Raw genomic sequence first — 22,108 nt, 5'->3', positions numbered from 1 at the left:
CTCTCTCTGAATGTTTCACTTGATGTGCCAGCATTAACCTTTTCTTCATCAGTCCACCAACATTGTACGTCACACTCAGAAACACCAAATTGTTTCACAGCCTGTATATTATTCATTCCTATTGTCTCATGTAAAACCCGCAATTTGAAGTTTATATCAAAACTTTCCCTCACTCCTTCATTTAACTAAACCAAAAAAGATATTCTCCTTTCCACACTTCCTGTCACGACTGGAATAGTGACCAAAACTGATTACATTAATGTGATGATGCCAAGTGATATTAGATCACATACCACAAATTCGAAAAAGAAACATCCATCTCGAGAAATCTCGGTTTATTCTTCATGACTTTGAACTCGGCCATGATGCACACGGTGACTCCAATTGCACAAGCCAGTACAGTTGGGGAGTGATACAGACCGACCTTCATAAAAATTAATATTTTTAAATGTTAGGTTGCACATATAAGGCAAGTATGGTTTGAATAAGTATCTATTAACATAAAACTCAGTCTTATATTTGGACTAATAATGTATCTCCCATCTCCTGGATTAATCTGAGCATTGCCATCTGTATTTCCTCTTCCTATTTTGTAATACCATAAATTGTTCAAATTGCTCATTTCTGATTTTCTTTGTGAAAGCTCAGAAATCTATGTTATATGTACAATTGATATTTTATGTCTAGAAGCTCGTTCTTGTTCTATGGATGAATATTAAATATTCTTTTGTGCAGAATAGGTGAAACCCACCTTTTGTTGTCCTACTTTTACCCCAGTCTGCTCCATGCCATTGATATTACAAAGAGACTTTTGATTTATTTACACAGAATTAAACTGACTTCATTACATTTCCTAAAATAGTAAATAAATTACCTCATCAGAGTGCTTTCTATAAAGTGGGTGCAGTCATCGTTAGTATCAGACTCCTGATCTCGTAACCATTACTAACATTGTGGTTAGAAAAACATGATTTTATAACAATATTGAGATTTAACCATATCATACAGAAGTGCCTTTCTAACTGCAGTATTTGTAATGTATATAAAACATCAGGTGCTCCTGTCCAAGGAGTCACCTACTGAGGATGACTATACTCAAAGAGTAGAAAGTACTTCAACAAGGTAACCTCAGAAAAGTGTAGTGAAGACATTTTAATTCTATATTATTAAGTCATATATAGAAAGGTACAGGATTAACACAATGACCAGGCTGCACTGGAAGAAGGAGCAGTAGAAAAGGAAAGAAGGACAGACATGAAAACATAAAATGACAAGGACAATCTTCACATCTTCCATGTACAGCAGTCTTCAAATTGTTAGGCTCTTTCCTCATTAATCGCAGTACTTCTACATCCATCTCTTCTCATCCGCCAATGAGTTCATTTCTGGTTCCTTCCTACCTTCATTGGGAGAGCAGGTTTTTAACAGTTATTGAGGGGCCATCTTGATCAATCTTTAGCCTTGACGTAGAAAGTAAAGGATAAGAAGAAAGCCAGACAAATACAGATTTATCTGGCCTCCTTTTTGTCCTACACTTCCACATCAAGACTGAAGATCAGTAAACATCGCCCCTCACCCCTCAGCAAGTGTTGAAGCTTGCCCTCCTGATAAAACTGGGAAGTGGAAACGAGCTCATTGGGGACTGAGAATAGAAGAACTGGGATTGATGTGGAGAGAACCTATATATTTGGTGATAGGAGTGTATGAAGATGTAGAGATTGTCCTTGACCTTTCATATTTTAATATTTGTTCTTGTCTACTCTTTCTTTGACACACTCTTCCCACTCAGACCTCTTAGTGTTTATTCTTTTGTGCGTTCCTACTCGCGTTCCTATTCTTCTGTACGTCTCTTGATTTGAAACTTGTTCGTTCCTTTCCATTTCTTAATTCTGTTTCATTTTATCACTAATTAATGGATAGCAGCATTCAAGAATTCTTGATCTAACATAATTTACTATACAGGATGATACATGAGAAGTAACAGTCACTTTCATAGCTGAATGCTGAAGACATTTTGAGAAAAATATATCGTATGATCTTGTTACATTAACTTAAAAGCCGTTGGTTCCTTTTATTGGAAGGGTAAAATGAAATGAAATTCAATCATCACAAATAATTCTCTCTTTAATTGGCTCTAATCTGAAGTTCAACATGTGTTGGTTGAATTTCTTACTTGCCTTGTACAGGAATTTTTAACCACAAAAGTAAATTTTCAGCTTGAAAACATGACACGATTAAATAAGGGTTATTTCTGAACAGTTTAATTTTATTTTGGCTCTCAGAAAACAGGAAATGCAGAAAAATGTGTTGGTTTTTTTTAAAACAACTTTCAAACTATTGGAACTCAGTAAGTTCATATGTCATATGACATTTTTTGCTCAAATGTCTTCAAAAATCAGCTCAATAAGTGGCAGGAACTCCTCAGTAATAACCATGTAGGTATTTCAACTACGGACTGTGTCCAGGATACTGAATGCCTGTTATCCTAAATAAAAAACCCTATATCACATGCAGAAGATTATTTGAAATTAGAATTAAATATAACAAGAAATGGCAATCATGACTATGCAAATGGCTCACTTAATTTTTTGTAAGTAGCTTTGTGTTCCATTAGAAATAAACTGACTAATAAATTTATCAAATCTCACTGCTTGTAAATTTGTGATTGTGTGTTTGTGACCTTACTACAATATGTTTTGGGCACTTTTCTCATTTCATGTAACTGTGAAAGGAAACCGTAAGTTACTGATGCAAAATTCAGTATTAGCAGGTGTGAGTCCAAAACAGAGCTAGTTTCTAGAAATTTTGTTCTCACCTCATCTTTTGTTTAAATGTGCTTAGATTTGAGATATGCTAATGCTTATTATTACATCTGAAATGAAAGAATTTGTAGGAACATGATCTAATATACTGAGTGTATGAAAGTACAAGTGATCAACAGGAACAATTTTAAATTTGAGTCTCCATCCTATATTATTACTGTAAGGGTAGCGACATACATTTAGTCCATTAAGTCAGCAAGGCTGTGAAGGTGGCATTGAAATAATTATGATTTACATGTTAAAATTACTTGATAAATGAAAATACTAAGATTGTGCAGAAAATTAACTTTAATATGCAGTGATTTCCAACATTCACAGATCTCTAGCTGAACTAGCATTGTTTCCACTTAATTGGTATCAAGCTCTTCTTTTTCTTTTTTCTTTTTTTTTAAAAAACCTTTGTTAGTCATGTTCTGTTTCATATGCTAGTAAAGATGAAACAGTGTGGTTTTCCATGCTATTATTTTTCCATTTTTCATGTTTCAGAGGCCAAGTATAAAAGTACACCTGTTCTACAAGAGGAACTGAATATTAGTTGATGGTATTCTTTTAAACATTTTCTCATTTAAAACTTACAAAAATAGCAGCACAGATCCTCAAAATGAATAGTGATCATAATTCCTTTTGTATTCTACTTTTTTCTGATTGCAATATGTGCACTTTACTCCTATTCAGTACACTAAGTTGGGAAAGGGAATGATGAGCACACGCTCATACATAGCACAGTTTTAATTGTATGTTCTGAACCCACCTGGCAGCCATGATCATTAAAGTGTCAAGTCTGTATGGGCTGACACCATGGTTGGCCAGTTCAAGTCCTGTCAGTGGAAAAATAAAAAAAATTCACCACCCTGAATATTGGCCAGCAGATAACAGAGGTGGTGGTATACAATTTCTAATCACTAGATTGCATGACAAAAGCCTGGGTTCAATTCCAAACCTCTCCACAGAATTAATATTGAGCGAGAGCATATGGCGCTGTTAATCGTGATTCATCCATCAGATGGGGATGTTAAGCCTTAAGCCTTGGGCAGACCCCTTGGTATTATTCAATAGGAGTAGGTTATGTGCTGACATTAGGTTTCATCTTTCCCTATGCGGGTAAGCACAATAGATCTAATTGGTTGCAGTGCATGGTCATGCTGTATAAAACAAAAATATATTGTGGTTTCATATGTCTGTATAGTCCAGTATGGGAGTTGCATATTCTTCCACAATGCCTGCAGATACAGTATATTTCCCTGAGGGAAATCGGTCCTTTGTTGATCTCCCCTGACAGCAAGATGACACAGCGCTATAAACACATGTTTCAGTGTTTTGTTGTGGGAGAGAGAATATATTATTTTTTTATGTCCTTTCATAATAAGTTTCTCTTTAATTCTTTGTTTTGTGATCTCAAATGAATTATATTGCTGGTTTCTGACTTTATCAGGTGAACTATTGTACATCTTCTTGGTTTATAACATATAAGCAATATATTTCTTGGTATAAATTGTTGTTGTATATTTGTTCCTGTTTAATCACTAAAGTTTGTGATATTGTAATGGATTTACTCTGTAAACAAGAAAAGAATGCTGTGTATTGAGTTTAATAGTAATCAATTCCTGAATTCTTTCATTTCTAATGAGCTGCTATTCACCATTTGCTTACTGCATTATGAACTTTTATGTTGCTCTCTGTGCTGCTTATGTTTTGTACGTCACTACCAACCTAACTAACCATATTACTAAACAAATTATTTAACGTACTCGCTGCCTTCTGAACATATAACGCCACTTTGATCATATGTATGTGGGCACTGAATATGTTACAATAATTTATATTTTAACTGTTTGTCCATCGTGTGTGTTCTTTTTTTCCCCATTTTCCCATTTATCTTTTCATAAAATGGTAGTTACCATAGTACTTAACAATGATTTAATGTATATAATATTTAATATGATTATATATATTTACGTTTTTAGAGTCCTTAAGTTTATTCTATCCCACTTAACCCACCCAGCATGCTCTGTTTAGTTTTAAGGGTTTACTAACCAGTAAATATATTTAACTAGCTTGCTTTCTGCTCATTCATCTGCTGATGCTGATAAATGTGGCAGACAACAGCTTAGTTCCACTTTTGGTCTTTCAGCAGCTGCAACATTCATTCCCTATCTGCTTCCTCTATTCTTATTTTGTTTAAGCATATAGTGTTATGTTGCACTTCATGCCATTCTGGTTTTGTTCTTCCAAGAAGGTGGTATCTTCTAAGCTGAACTTAAACTGGTAATTGCAGTCATACAGTTTTCATATTGATAATTGCACACAAGCTTTGGTTTCTTCAGTTTCCTGACACTTATAAAAAGATAATTTACTCTTACTGATGCAGTAAGAGAGAAAATGTCAGAAAGCCCCAGTCTGTAACCATATGTGTGAAAAACTTTTGAAAATAATTCTTTATTATTTGAAAATCTTTCTTTATGAAGCAAGAATGAATCTTGTACATATAATACTTTTTCTCTGTGCGAAGTATTTCTTTTATTCTGCCCTTTGTGAATAATATTGTTATTGTTAAGTGAACGGAGGAGTGACTTTCAAATATACTTACTGTTTTTAAATATTAGTACAACCTACACGGGTGAGTAGAGAACATTGAAACAGGGAGACAATTCTTAACAAATGTTAGTCCATTTCTGATATATGCCATGATCACATTTGCAACTATTACAATGTTGTTCAGGTACATGCTCCACTTTGGATGTTAACAGCATCTCGTATATATGTAACAGCATTTGAAGCAAGTGTCATGGCACGTTGGCACCTGTCCGTTAGAAAATATGTGAGGTACCAAAACAGCTTCTTCAAATGTTGCTAAAAATACGAGATGCTTTCAACATCTGGTGTGGAGCATGGTACCTAGAGTGTAAAGCATATACAATGCTGCAACTGTTGCAAATGTGATTACCTCATAAGTCAGAAATGGTTTGTTTCTGGACCTAGGTTTATTAGGACTTCTCTCCTAGTTTCATTGCTCTGTACATCTCTGCAGTTTGTACCTATAAATTTGAAACACCCTGTACGAACTAACCTACCATTACAAATGCACATTACCGAGCTCGATAGCTGCAGTCGCTTAAGTGCGGCCAGTATCCAGTAAGCGGGCGATAGTAGGTTCGAACCCCACTGTCGGCAGCCCTGGTTTCTGTGGTTTCCCATTTTCACACCAGGCAAATGCTAGTGCTGTACCTTAATTAAGGCTACGGCCGCTTCCTTCCCACTCCTAGCCCTTTCCTGTGCCATCGTCGCCATAAGACCTATCTGCGTCGGTGTGACATAAAGCAACTAGCAAAAAAAAAAAAAAAAAAATGCACATTAGATATGAATAGAGAGTACAAATCTCATTAGGAGCTTTCATTATTTTAAAATTATTTTTTAACTAGGCATTTTCAGGGCAGAATTGCAAATTTGAAAACATTCCAGGATTGGCAGACACAGTACTTATGTCTATCCACTTTTCACTGACTGTTAAACCAATCTCCTTGATGTGAAAATAACTTCTGTGGCATAATCCACACATCATCACCTTTCACTATTGTTGCATTTGCAGAAACGTTGAAGAATTAGGTCTAAGACTAGGAATACATGGGACACCTTTAACTGATAATCTTGCAGTTCAAACAACTACATTTCAATTGCTTTTCAACTTTTTGCTGTTTTCACAACCGCATCTTGCAGTTCATCCCAACTGCAACTTCATTCTAGTGTGTTTATTTTTGGCAGCCTATGGGTTATTCTTTCAATTCTATTGCTATGTAATTCCATAGACAATGGATTTTTTATTTCGTTAATAAAAGAATGTGTGTCAAGTGCTTTCAATATCCGTCAGTTTAACAATATCTGACCGAATGATGTACATATGCAGTCAAGGACAAGCAGTCCGTGCAGCTCTGCAGTCGGTGGCTTAGCCAGGATCGGCTGGAGATGAACTGTGGTAGTCAGCTTGGACAGGAAAAGCTGCTTGGTGTACAGTGTTTAATACAATTACATTGGCAATGTCAGATGCTGAGAGCGACTTCAGATTGAATTCATGTGCAGTCCATTTCGACTGCAAAGTGCTGTTCATGTATTCCTAGCCAAAGTCAACAAGATTGTATAAGTAAATGCACAATTTGTAATTTTCAAAATAATCTATTTCAACAAATGCCTTAATTACTGTCATTAATTACATTGATTTTCAATCTATGAAGGTCAGATTTTGGGGAGGGTGACAGTTGGTATCTTTCCATTGTGGCAACCTGATAATTGCTGTACACAGAATATCTGCGTAGATGAGTGGAAGCTATATATGTAGAGTAAATGAAGCTGCATCCAAAATTTCTACTACTGGTGCCACAACAAAAACCTCTTTTGGAATATAATTTAGATACCATAATACTGCCCTTTTAAATTGGTATGAGAGAATTCCACATTTTATCACATATTTGAATACAGCAAAAACACCACCATCGTGCTTTTCAGTTCGATCTTAGATATAATGCTTATTCACAAATACAGTCACAGCACTCAGTGCGAGATTTGAATCAAGAAACATTGTATTAACAACTTAAAAATAAATAAACTTTTGATTGTTAGTTAAAAGTTTAATCACTGAGTGCAAATAGAATAATGGTAATAATAATTGATATTAAAAAATAAAAATTTCCATAGATTGTTGTAGTTGTTATTTTTCAAGAATAAAACAATAAAATGTCTACCCAGAAGTGTTTGAAAGAGTATCTTTTGCCTTTATCAGTTTAATAGCATTTTGCTAACACTGTACATCATTTTATATGCCTCACAATATCTCTCTCTCTATATAGTAGACATATTTGTACAACTAGTAAATTAGTATTCTGATTTTCAAAATAATATTGGTTCACTATTTTGGGTTAATCTGCAAGATTTGATTGTGTAGACTTAAAACTTAAATTCAAAGTACATTGTAAGCTATTTGGATATGATCCTTAATATTTATAGCAGATGGTGTTGAATGATATTCACTAGAATTTATTTTTACCTCCAGTGAGGCTCAATATAATTCTCTTGTCAAGCAATATATAGTAATTGAATTACTTCTGAACAGATGATGTATTTGCTCAAAAAAGTCATTTTCTTACAGGCCATGAAGGCCCTTGGATGGGTGAAAGGTAAAGGCTTCCACTATCCATAACTTCTGTACTTGGTGGGGCAGTGAGTTTAGCTCTATGCCCGGCCACCTTTGCCCTCAGAAATTAACCTGGTGCTCATTTTTGGAGTAGACTGAGTGAACCTCAAGGGCCATGTGCACCTCCGGAAGTGGAAATCTTGTTTCTTAAAATTTTAGACTTATTGACGGGGATAAACTTAACCGTAATGTATTTAATTTGATCCTCTATTGACTTAAATAATTTCTTTAATATATTTAGACAAAACAGTTTGTTAGGTCCACTTTGTCAATACACTTTCAATTATTGAAAATTATTTATTCCATCATACATGTTTCAGGAACAATGAGCATTCCCTTCATCAGTGAAGTTAAATCAAGGAATAAATAAAAAAATTATATAACACTATCTTTTGTTTAGTCCACAATTTAAAGAAGTATTGTATCCTAATTCACCATATCAATGAATAAACAAACTAATGAAATCTTATGAAAATAATAGTTACATAAAATTTTAATATTTTGATGATTTGAATGAGAGCCCTAAATAAATTTAAGATCATCTTGTTTTCTTCTTTTTCTTCCTTAAAAGATCAAACGCTAGTTTATACAATGTACAGTACATCTGTACTTTCATTTAAACTTGATACAAAGTCATTTTTTCTTGAGCAAGATAAATTTCTAAACATTTTAAAACATTTGTGAATTTCCTTTTGGGCCGAATGTATTCACTCCATGTCATTAAAAATGTCTGTAAATTTATTATTCTTTTCAACCATAGGGTTTCCCATTGCTGAATATATTTTATGTTTGACTGCATTAACATGTTCTTTGGACCTTATAGTCAAACTTCTTCCAGACTGTCCTATGTATCGTTGCCTACATGTTTGGCATGTCAATTTGTAAATTCCTGACTTATTAAATATACATTTATTCTCTCTTTTATCGGAATTGAAAATTATCTTATTAGTATTATTATCAGTTTTGTATGTGACATTGATGTTCCTTTTTCTGAAAATTTTAGCCAGTTGATAAGAGTTCTTATTTCAAAAAGTTAGAACCGCAAATTTCTTTTTCTCCATCGCTCTCTAACTAACGTTGTTTTTGGTTCATTTTTCATTTTATTTATCATTCTATTAATAAATTTTCTGGAGTATGTGTTGTTATGAGCAATTTGGTCAATTATATTTTTCTCTATTATAATTCTTGTAAGACATAGGTATGTTCATAGCTCTATTAATTAAGCTGGAAAAGGTTGCCTTTTTATGTTGACCTGGATGATTGAAGTCGTTTCTGATAATAGTATCTGTTTGAGTAGCTTTTCTGAAAATTTGAAAATCGAAATGACCAGAATTTCTAGTAACTGTTAATTCTAAATAACTCAAAGTTCTATCATTCTCACATTTCATCGTAAAATGTACTTGTTTATTAAAAGTATTTAAATACTCTAATAGACCATCAGATTTAACCTTTTGTCCATCAATAATAACAAATATATCGTCCACGTATCTTAACCATGTAATCAATCCATCTATTTTATCCCCTATTTTATTATATTCCATGTAATCCATGAAGCCAGCAAACCCATGGCTAGGCTTTAGATTGTTTGTACACAATTTTCAGAAAAGCTACTTTTAGAAACTTTTAGAAAGTTTAGAAATTTATCTTGCTAAAAAAATGACTTTGGATCAAGTTTACATGAAAGAAGTACAGAAGAGAATCCATTGTATAAACTAGCATTTGACCATTTAAGGAAGAAAAAGAAGAAAAGAAAAATTTGAAGATCTTAAATTTATTCAAGTATTCTCATTCAGTTCATCAAAATATTAAAATTTTATGTAATTATAATTTTCATAAGATTTCACTAGTTTGTTTATTCATTGATATGGTGAATTAAGATACAATACTTCTTTAAATTGTGAACTAAACAAAAGATAGTGTTATATTGGTTTTTTTGTTTTTTTAATTCTTTGATTTGACTTCACTGATGAAGGGAATGCATATTATTCCTAAAACATGTATGACAGAATAAATAATTTTCAATCATTAAAAGTGTATTGACAAGGTGGACTCAACAAAAACTATTTTAAATAGTTTCCTTAATAGATTCCTGGCAGGGAATCAAACCCGTGTTTTTGTTCGGATGTGGGGTATAAAGTTTGCAGATGCATTTCTAACCAGAATTAATCTCAGTACCTTGGTCTGACAACCCACCTGGTGGCCATAATCGTTAAGGCATCAAGTCTATATGGTCCGACACTGTGGTTAACTGGTTCAAGACCCATACCTGCCAACTTTCAAAAAGAGAAAGAAATCCGGAAGATCTTTAAGCGGAAATTTTTTAACAACACGCACATGCATAACAGTCTTGAGACATAATGAAAAAGGACAGCAAGATAGGAGGGATTATAAACAATACTAATACAAGTCAAATACAATAGAACCTCCATGCATCATTCCCGGAACTGTCGTTTTCTCGTATTAATCGTTGAATTTATTCAGTCCCAGAAATGTTCCATATAAACCAATGTTAAACTTCCCCACATCTATCATTTCTCCGAACTATCGAATTATTTGTCCTCTGTCACAGTTTTTCTGCATTGACCGATAGTACGTAAGAAAAACATACGCAAAAGTTTTTTGAATTTAGAGGGACTGCTCAATACTCTTAGCATATAATAGCAGCAAACTGTTATGCGAGAATGTACGAGTGATTCGGAGTTGCTAGTCTTGAACAAGGATCTTGTAGCTGGTACCAACATTTCTCCTCGGCCCACTAACCGACCCCTAGAAGTATTCTTATTAAAAGGAATTAAAATGTAGACAGCGTAAAACCATTTTCTGCGTTGGTATACTCTGGCTAGGGCTGCCAACTTTGTTGAAAAAAAAAAAGAGAAAATCGTGCAGTGCGGCAAATACGTTTTAATTAATCACAGGGTGATTAATCGCGTCGTACTTTGAGGAGTGTGTGGGATGCTAGAGGCCTGTTGACCAATTTGTTGCCCTCTACCCAATAGTTTTGTTACAAGCCGGACCTAACCAAGCCAACATAGCCTAGTCTTGTAACTAGTTCCTGAATTGGCAGCTTCGCACAAGCCGCTGTAACATCATTCGAGGCGTGCTGCGTTAAATGTCGAACCTCTGTGACATCGTCTAAGCTGAGCTTTGGGAGCCGTGCCGTGTTCGGTATCTAACCTATCGTTCGCAAAGGGTCTATGGAATCATTTCCTAAATACAGGTTATCGCCATAATATCCACGTATCTTTAATTTGCAATAAGAGAACTGAACTTAAAGATTTTCAATTATTATGAAATGTGTAAAGAAATCTGAAACGAAACGGAGTAAAAGTCACGCTTTTTATTTTCATCTCGTAGGCCTATATCATGGTTGGAATATTTTGATACCGGTATGTATAGTATGAGCTAAATGGTTAGCACGTGTTGGCCTTTGGTTCAAGGGGTCTCGATTGGATGGAGGGTTCTAACTTTCCTTGGTTGATTCTAATGGTTCGGGGGCTGTCTGCTTGCCGAATTAAACATTAGAATTCATCTTAGGTAGGGGCGCATTTTCATATGCGCATAGATCGCCTATCACACGACAACTCAAAAGACCTGCACCCGGCTCCAGAGGCCATGCGCCATTATTGTTGTTTTTATAATAATATATTTACACAACAAAAAAATGTCCCAATACAGTACCCGTATTTTCTTATTTTCATCATCATCACTGGCGCGACAGCCCTTTGTGGGCCTTGGCCTTCTGAAGAAGTTTTCCCCATTCTTTCCTGTTAAGTGCAGAGCTCCTCCAATTCTTGATTCCAATTATCTTTACATCCTCTCTCACCCCTTCTTCCCACCTTAACTTTGGTCTGCCAACTTTCCTGATTCCTTCTGGCACTCCAATAAATATCTTCTTTATCATTCTGTCATTAGCATGCAGCACATGTCCTGCCCACTCCAACCTTCTGATCTTTATACAGTTAACAATGTTTGGTTCGTTATATAAATTATACAATTCATGATTATATCTTCTCCAGACACCATTTTCTTCCACTGGCCCAAAAATTTGCCTCAAAATCCTTCTTTCAAATATACTGAGCTGCCTTTCATCAGATTTTGAGTGTGTCCAGATCTCAGCACCATATGTTAATACAGGCTTTACTAAAACTGTATACATCAGGACTTTAGTTTTCCTGAACAGCAGCTTAGACTTCAGATATTTTCTGAGGCCGTGACAGCACTTGTTAGCAGACAGTAAGTTTTTGGATTTCAGAACTAACATTGTTCTTGGAATTAACTTCTGATCCAAGGTAGGTAAAGCTACACACATCAAACTTATACGAGCCAATTCTATGAATGTAGACCCACTAGGGTAGTCTTTCTTGGTTACGGGCATGTACTTAGTTTTTCCTTCATTAATCTGTAAATTCATCTTTCTTGCTGCTTTTTCGAGACTTGTGAAAGCTTCTTTCAATGCTCTTGGTGTTCTTGCGATTAAATCAATATCATCTGCAGATGCCAAAATTTGAACTGATTTATATAAGATGGTTCCCCTTGTGTTGATACTCGCATCTCTAACAACTTTCTCCAAAGCTATATTGAACAAAAGGCATGATAATGAATCTCCTTGCCTAACTCCATTCTTGGTCGTTACAGCACTTGATACCATAGTCTGGATCTTAATTTGATTCCGAGTATTTTCAATGGTAGCTTTCACAAGGGCGATCAATTTCTTAGGGATCTCAAACTCTTCCATTGCTACATAGATTACTTCCATCAATGCTGTCATAGGCTGATCTGAAGTCAATGAAGAAATGGTGTGTATCAATTCCAAATTCTTTACATTTTTCAAGTATCTGGCAAATTGTGAAGATCTGATCAATAGTAGATCTTCCTTGGCGAAATCTGCATTGATAGTCACTAACCGCATTGTCATAGGGGAAAGCAAAATAATAAAATTGGGCAACGGGTACACTGTGTGTACACGTCTAAGTCATGTAAGGGCTTTTAGCTACCCATATCTTGGCCACTAGTTTGTGAAAGTGTTCAACAAAATCTTTTCCAGCATTTTTCACAAGCTCTGATTGTATTAAATCCATTCCTGGGGCTTTGTTATTCTTTAACTTCTTAATGCCAAGCTCAGCTTCCTCAATAGTGGGTATCGGTACTTCATTGTCTGATTTTCTTGTATTTACAGGAGGTAATGTTACTTGGTTATCATCTGCACTTTCATTCAACAGTTCATCAAAATATTGTGCCCATCTTTCTAGAATTACTTCCTCACTGCCCAGTATTATGCCATTTTTATCTCTACACAAACTTGTTTTAGGCTGGAAATCCTTACGACTTTTATTTAACTTCTGATAGAAAGCTCTCACATCATTCATCCCTTTCAATCGTTCCATTTCTTCTAATTCTTTTCTCTCATACTGTCCCTTTTTCTTCTTGTGCAATCTCTTTTCTTCTCTTCTGTAAGTTCTATATACTTCCACTGCTTTTCGGGTGTGGTTCCTTTGTTGCATTCTGTTGTATGCTTCATTTTTTAAAGTTGTTGCGTGTGCACACTCTTCATCAAACCAATTGTTGTGCCAAACTTTCTCTTCCCTTCCTAAAACTTCATTTGCAGTTTTTATTAGTGCATCTTTACAATTCTTCCAGATTTCATCAACACTCTCACTATTAGGCAAATCGGTCAGGGCCTCATTAAGCAACCTAGCATATCTGAGAGCAGTTTCGGGCTCCTTCAGCCGAGCACTGTTGAACTTTCTTGCATTAGATATTCGGCTTCTAATAGTTGCTACCACAAGGTAGTGGTCAGAGTCAATATTGGCCTCCCTATAACTTCTAACATCCATCAAGTTAGAGAAGTGTCTTGCATCTATTAGGTGGTGGTCAATTTGGTTAAAAGTACTTCCATCTGGAGACTTCCATGTCATTTTATGTATGCCCTTGTGATTAAAAGTAGTACTTCCCACTACCATATTTCTCGAGAATGCAAAATGTATAAACCTGATTCCATTGTCATTAGAAATATCATGCAAGCTATATTTTCAAATACAAGGTTTGTATTCGTCTTCCTTTCCTATCTTCGCATTCAAATCCCTGAAGATTATTTTACAGTCTGCTCTTGGCGACTCATTATAAATTTCATCCAATTCATCGTAAAATGAATCTTTTATCTTCGTCGCTCTTCTCTTCAGTTGGAACATGTGCACGGATAAGACTGTAATTGAAGAACGTCCCTCTAATTCTAAGTCTACACAATCTATGTGATTTTTCCCGAAAATCCATGATAAGGTGTTTAATCTGCTTATTGACAATAAAACCAGTGCCAAACATGTGATCCTTCCTGTGGCAGCTATAGAATACCATGTGATTTTTTCTCTGTATCACTCCTTCACCAATCCATCTCACTTCTTGAATAGCAGTAATATCTAGTCGATACTCATCCAGCCGATCGAGCAACTTTCTTAGGTTTCCAGCTTGGTAAAGAGTTAAAACATTCCATGAACCATTCTCAAGTCCTTTACACGTTTGCGAGGTCGTCGTAAAAAGGTCAGGCTGGATATTTCTTCTTCAGATTTCGTAACGAGTGTTTTTTACAGATTGGGTTGTCAGCCCAACGCGAACCCCCAGCAATCCTGGAGGGCCGATGTTTTCTTTTGGGGTTGTCTCCCTTAGCTGGTGGGTCCCCATTTTGAAGCGTCGGGAGCTCGCTTTTTCGCCCTTACATGACTTAGCCGTGTACACACGGTGTACCCGTTGCCCAATTTTATTATTTTGCTTTCCCCTATTTTTTATGTTGCCCGCATTTATAGTTTTCCTGTATCTGTCGTCATTTTCCCCCTGTCTCCTGAAAAACTATGCAGCGAGGTCACCCCTGAAATTAAATACTTGCACAAAGTTACATCTTGACGAGTGCTCATCTGTTTTCAATTAACACTGGGAACACTTTCTGTGATCGTATAAAACGAGGAAATTAAGCTGAGTGTGCCTCCCGAAAAGACTGATATCGTTTCTTAGTTGAACTCATTACGAACACCACTAAAAATACTAAATCGCTTAGAAATTCGTCACACAATTCCACGAGTTTCAGAACTACCGCCAATGTTACACACGCACACAAAGCCTTACAGCTGCAACGAAGCGCGGTGCAGTTATTAAAGTTGTTTTATATAAATTCACAGCCTGCTACTTTTTATGGATTTCTTTTCTTCAAAATCATAACCTGCTACTTGTTTGGGAACACCTCATTGAATGAAGTAGCAGTTGAGGCATGGTGATAATCGATAATGTAATTATCGATACATTTACCGGTCAAAGTTCTAACCCTGCATCTCTACCTTTCCTAAGCATTCACTCTCCTCTTGTTACAGACTTTACACCAAAAAGTTCTAATCAACGTCAATATACCTTCAACTTTTGCTCCTTCAAGCAAGATAAATACGACTGTAGACAGCCGCATACCTTTCCTTGCTCCCACAACTACTTAAAGAAGACTGTTATCTTAACACATTCAACTTTCACTCCTTCAAGCCAGTTAAATACGACTATAGACAGCTGAACAGCTACTTAAAGAAGACCGTTGTCTTATCTTAACATACGAAATAACATCTTTAACAGTCTATCAGCTTTACTTTTTCTTATCCTCCAATAGCAGTACCTATTCAAGGAAACGCATTTCTACTTCATTATAAAGATTGAGCTGTTTATTGCTCTACCTCAACAGGTTTTGGGCGCATTGACTCAGCGCTCTGGAGTGTGTAATCTTGTGAACTTGTGACATACAGCTTGATACTAAGATTTTAACCAACGACCTTCTAATAATTTTATGTTAGACAAACACCTACATTACTATCCTCTTTTTATGATTTGTAAGAACACCCAGGATCCAGATAATTCTCCTTTCAGGTTTGAGTTTGAGGCTGATGATGCCTTTAAAATGGGCAAAACATGTCTCTTGTAACTTTTTATGATACGATTTAATTCTTAATTTACTAGATCTCTTTGTATTGAATAGGTGGATATTAAAAACAACACTTATAACATACTTTGTATTTACCAGCTACTATCGAAAGTCAAATCCGATTTGACCGAAGAAAGCAAAACCAAGCACGGATATTCAAAATACGTACAATAACATTGTTCATCCATACAAACTTAACACACATTCAAAATCCATACATTTTATGGAAAAACCGGAATACTTGGCAGGTATGAAGTCCCATTGGTTGGGGGGGAAAAAAAATCACCATCAGAATGTTGGTGGCTAGGGTAGGAGAGGTGATGGTATACAATTTTTAATCACTAGATTGCATGCCAAAAACCCTCGATTCAATTGCAAACCTATCTGCAGTGTTTATATGGAATGAGGGCATATGATGCTGTTGATGGTGGTTCGTTCATCGTATGGGGATATGAAAGCTTTGAGCAGATCCTTTGGTGCTATTCGACAGGAGTAGGCTATGGGCCGGCACCAAGTTCCACCCCCTCCCTTCCTGCTATCATATATCATGTCATTCATTTCACAACTCTTCTGATGAGGCTGATGTCAGGAAGGGCATCCAGTCGTACAAACTTACTATAAAGATTCATGTCACTTCATACCCAACCCTGTAGAGTATTGGGACATGGGCTGGACGTATATACCTTTGTCTTTGTCCTTAGAAATGGATCTCTTGCCACAGCTTTACATGACTTGTTAAATATGTCAGCTGTGGTTGCCTGTTTCAATGGACCAAGTGAAAGTCTCATTGGAAGATTCCTTATGGATTTGGCAATTTTAAGTGGCTCAATTTAAATACAATTAATTTTGCCATCATTTGGCTGATTGAACCAAGACATATTGTGAGAGAGTTTTGACAATGATATCGGTTGTTCTTCCTAAAAATGGAAACTGTATCCAGTATGAAACTGAGTAGACACATAATAGCCAGTTATCCACATTAACATACAATATTCTTCTTCAGCACAATTAGTCCCGCTAGGTGGGGTCGCTGATGCAGATTTTCTTCTTCCATATGGGTCTGTCATGTCCCATTTCCTCCCTAAGTCCATGCAGGTTCATGGTGTCCAGCTAGCATCTTCTCTCATTGGCAACACATTTCCAACATCATCCTTCCTTCATATTCCTGGTCTCTTCTTTTGACACACCCTTACCATCTGAGCCCAACTTCCCCGATTTTTTCTGATACTTGCATCACTTTCAGCCTTCCTCCTCCTACCTCATTTTTTACTTTATCAAGCATTCTCATCTCTGCCACATCCAGTTTACCACCCATTTTCTTGTCGTTGGCCAGGTTTCTGTTGCGTAAGTCATAGCTGTTCCGACTGCTGTCTTGTGGATCTTTCTTTCAATATTTCTGGCACTTTTCTGTTGCAGAGCACACTGGAAACCTTCCTCCGATCCAACATCTAAGGATAAATGAATCAAGCATACCTGCCAACTTTACAAAGCCAAAAAAACAGGTGGTTTTGATATGAAAATCAGGAGAAACCACGAGATACAATTGGTTAAAACTGCTTATTCTACATATCTTGGCAATACAGGAGAATACTATAGCAGTTATTGTCTCAAAACCCGACTGTACGAGGCTCTGATAAGCCTTCCGAAAATAGTATGAACTCATGCTCCACACACGTGAATTAGTCATGCGCTTAGATGCCATTACTTAGCAAATGCGTAGATTATTAGGTTATATTGCATCATGCACCTGTGCTATTTTTACTAATAAATTAAAATTTGCCAGAATTGTTTCCAAATAGTTCCTAAAACTCTAGAAAAGTCAATAGTTGCTATCTTTGAAATTGTCACTAAATTTCTAGGAAAAAAACTCCAAATCTAGCGACTAGTCTCTAGAATAGACTAGACTTATGCAAACAAACACTAACGTAGCACGCGAGAACGAGATTGACAATCTATACACCCATCACGATATACAGGTTTCAATAAACATCGCACATTCGCAAGCATTACTCGTATTAATAAACTTCAGTATTTCATGTTAAAGCGGCCAATGAGCGAAGGACTTCCGGCCACTGGCGTACAAAGTTAAAATATTACATACTATCCACTTCATTCCGTATCGATATTGCAATCAAATAAGAATTAAGTAAAAACTTTTCCACCTGATCGATATTTAATAAAAGTTAAAATGGCGGGATTTGAAAACAAATGTTTGAAGTTCAACAAAAAAATAAGCTAAATTCAGGAGTAATAATAGAATAATCGGGAGGCAGTAAGAACTTTCGAAAATAGGGAGTCTCCCACCTAAATTGGGAAAGTTGGCAGGTATGATCAAGGTACCTGAATTTGTTTTTTTGTTGGGATCTCTATTCCATTTATTTTCACACGTGATTTCTTATCATTCAAGGTCATGAACTGTGTTCTACTTGCCCTCATTCCACCACGTTCCAGTACTTCTATCCATATTTCCAACAACTTCTCTGCTTCCTTCTTTGGTTCTATGCAGGGCAACACGTCATCAATGAACGCAATCGACCACATGCCTCCTTCCTTACACCCTTGCTCAACACATTCATAATAATAAAAAACAGTAACAGACTATACAGTGCTGTACAAAATTATGTGAAGGCAAACAAACTGACATGCTCAAGTATTTTAAGAATATTGCAGAGGGTAAACTCCTTCAGCAAAAAATTTTATAATCACTGGTAGAACTGAAGCTTTTACATTTTTAATTATTGATGCAATAAAAATGCATATATTGTAACTTTCTAATGTCCACATCACTAGTAATTTGAAGTGTGTCTCTCTCTCTCTCTCTCTCATTTAATATGTCAGTTCTATGGATGTAATTTCACATGTATAGAAGTTGCATGCTGGTGGCTTTTAAGTATTTTCTCTCTACTCTTTAACTATTCTACATGATTTATTTTGGTGTTCTATTTTTGTTTCGTCTGGTCACCTTTCCATAGAAACGAAGCAGGGCACCACCACCACCAAAACGGATTCGCAATCACACCCTACGATACTGTGGCAGTGTAACCTATAGTCCGTGCAACGCAGCCAAGGCAAAACCAACTGCAGCAGCAGCGATATCTGTGCCATACAAGGGTCATAACCTGCTCCTCAAATGCTGTGAATGGAAGCTTTGGATAAATTCATTATATGCTTCAATTCGGTAGTGTATTCACATCGACATGATTACTGTGATTTAATTTTAATTTTGTCGATAAACTGCTTCACTGTCTGTCTCGTGTATTTTGTCTGTTGGTTCGGAATTGATTCAGAGTGAGTTCATTTACAGCATTTAACCTTTCATCTGGATCATTTTTACTAATAAGAATTCTTCTCCATGTCTGAGTCCATTTATGCCTTTTATTGACAAAAGCTTTGGAATACTTTGCTGTAATCATAGTTAATGACAAAGTTTCATATATTTTAATGTCTCTGTACTGCAGTGTGTATAGTATTCAGGTTTTTTTCCTTCTCTCTCTGCTTGCTTTTTTATTTTTCCTAATATAGAAATGTACACAACTGCATTCCTTTCATATAACATTTCTTTTTCAGTCTGCTTTTCGATTAAAAAGGCTCAACTTCTTGGTATGTGATATTTTATCATCTGCATTCATGTATGTTTTTAAGTGTTCTTGAAGGACATGAGTGGACAGAATAAAAGAATGATGATAGCTTTGACTGATTATAGTAGTGCAGTGCGACCATAGGAATGAAGTGCATTTGAAGACATACATGTAGATGATCTAAACCAGAAGGAAAAAAAAAATTAACATGTTCAAAGTTTATGGATGGCAAGGGCATGTATTTTAAATGTTCATCATATCGAAGTATAAAAGCAGAAGTTCATCTTTAGCAGTGCGTACCTCCCCCGATTTTTCTTCAGCTGTGATTAAATATTAACTAGTCAAAATGCCAGGGGTGTTCCTCTTGTTGACTATGGAGGAAGTACTTCATTGGACCAGCATGTTATTTTATTTAGTTGTTAAAACTAACCTATGAAATAAAGTTTAACGTTTTTAATATTAGATTTAAGAATGATTTATAAAAGGAGTTCTTAAGATATATGTCCTTAACTTTCATAGAAACTTGGATCATGTACAAAAGAAATCTGGTATTATGAAGTATCATTTTATCATAAACGTATACTGGATATTGCTATTCTGAATGTATCAGTCATCAGTAATCCATACAGTGTTCTGAGTGTTTCTACATGTTTTTGTTGTATGTAAAATAAACAAAAATGCAAAATTAAAATTGCTTCTTGCATTATAGAGGGGGAGATGATATAAAATGCTATGACTTCAGAATGATGTGATGCAATTCAGTGCCCAAACTGGCATTCATCGAAATGTTTTTCATAAAAATATATAAATTTTGAAAGGAAAGCTGTAAGTCTTGCCTAGGTTAAGGAAATCTGCGTCATGTTCATAATACGGAATGAGCGTGCATAATTTTTTAAAAATAAATGTGTATAGCTTTGCTAATTCATGCCAGCCGTTCTTTTATACCATTATTTTTATTTTTTAGCTCCAATGTATAATATTGTCTTAAGAAAACTCTTGTAAGGTATTAAGATTTGTCATGGTTGTTCTTGTAGGAAAACAGTCCGTGTGTTTGTAGTAATTACGAAACTAAGTTTTGACAGAAGGAAGTTTTACAAAAATGACTACGTATACAAATATAGTTATCTAGAATTAAAAAGGTCTAGGCCTTCATGAAATATTCATTGTATTCTATATAGCTGTATCAGTAGCTAAGGAATTCAAAAAGAATTTGCTTTATCAAACAACCACCCCATAATTATTACAGTTCGTCTAACTGAAATGTGGCTATTATATACTATTCATCAGATATAAAATATAGAACACATATGCTTTTAAAATGTGTTTACAATTTTAGGTCAATGTTTTACAACATACATTCATTCATTCATATATAAATCAAAGAAATTGATTTTAACAAGATTCATTGTTTAAAGCTACTCATATGATTACAGTGACATTTCATTTTGTACAGTCATCTTTATAAGAATAACTTTGCAGTAGAAATTCCTCCCCTCTTTTTTTAAAAATCTCTTATTGTGCTTGTATTTATGTGAAATAACTTTTAAATATCGACTGAAACTTTTAATTAAAGGTAAAATATCTTGCATTACAGTAAAATAAATACAGTGATATTGTATATTTATAATGTTAATGTTCTTTGTAATAAGGAAGTACTGTATTTGTAGGAGCTTTGCGAGTGTTTGGATTTTTGTTTTGAATGATTCTTTTTACGAGTTAAATATTTTCTTTCATAATTATAAGTGTTAGTTGGTAATATCGCCTGTGATGCAAGATATTTGTGTTTTGTATAAAAAAAAACAAAAATGAAACATTTTAAACATACTCTCCAAAACTTGTTTCGATATCAATCAATTTGTTTGGTTTGTCTCTTGAGTGGCATCCGGCCAATTGTACTGGATTCCTGGGTTTACGTTCCCTGTTTTAGGGGACTGTGTGTGAGATGAGCTATTTGTACCAAAGTTGTAGAATTAATGGACTTTTGTGTTATTAAAGATTTACAATCAAATGTGGTGTTCATTACTTCATTCTACCAAACTCCTATCTTACCTTCAGAAAATAATTCCTGACACTGATGCAATCCACCTTTCAACTCTGTACACTCAGTCCCAGCATCCAAGTGCAATATTTTACAAAAAAAATTTGTTGTGGTTTTATCTATAGATTATGCGAAAGCGTTCCACTGTGGCAAACGCTGGAAAAAAAATGGGAATATCATTTATCTTCAAAGAAACTTGTACAAGGACCAAGAAGCTACAATTAGAACAGAGTACGGGACAACTGAATAGGTCACGATCAAGAAAGGAGCACGGAAAGAATGCAGCCGCACCCTATTTATTTAACTTATCCCCGGAATATATCGTGAATCAAAATTAAAATCGCTGAGAGATAATCTTAGATATGCAAATCACACCACTTCAATCACAAAAGCGAAGAACTAAAAGATCTTGTGATGAAGGTGAAAGAAGAGTGTCAATGGTGGCCTATATCTCAACATCAAAACCAAAATCTTGGCTAGAAAGAAATGGTGTCCAGTTTTATCTACCTAGATTTGAAGATTTCAGTAAATGGCAACTGCAGC

General features: G+C 35.4%; 1 protein-coding gene across 1 annotated transcript in view; it reads left to right on the top strand.

Annotated features, from left to right (window-relative positions):
- The window catches only part of Dscam1 (Down syndrome cell adhesion molecule 1), a 915,831-nt gene extending 894,296 nt beyond the window's left edge, over nucleotides 1-21,535 (top strand). The window contains exon 36 of the mRNA XM_068229242.1: nucleotides 18,922-21,535. Coding sequence (XP_068085343.1) covers nucleotides 18,922-18,991 — 70 coding nt within the window. The 3' untranslated portion in view covers nucleotides 18,992-21,535. The remainder of the gene's footprint in view (nucleotides 1-18,921) is intronic.
- The last annotated feature ends 573 nt before the right edge of the window (nucleotides 21,536-22,108 follow it).

Source organism: Anabrus simplex, chromosome 9, assembly GCF_040414725.1.
Source record: "Anabrus simplex isolate iqAnaSimp1 chromosome 9, ASM4041472v1, whole genome shotgun sequence".
NCBI classification, from domain to species: Eukaryota; Metazoa; Arthropoda; class Insecta; order Orthoptera; family Tettigoniidae; genus Anabrus; species Anabrus simplex.
Note: the sequence above shows the minus strand (reverse complement) of the source record. Positions and strands in the feature narration are given on the sequence as shown.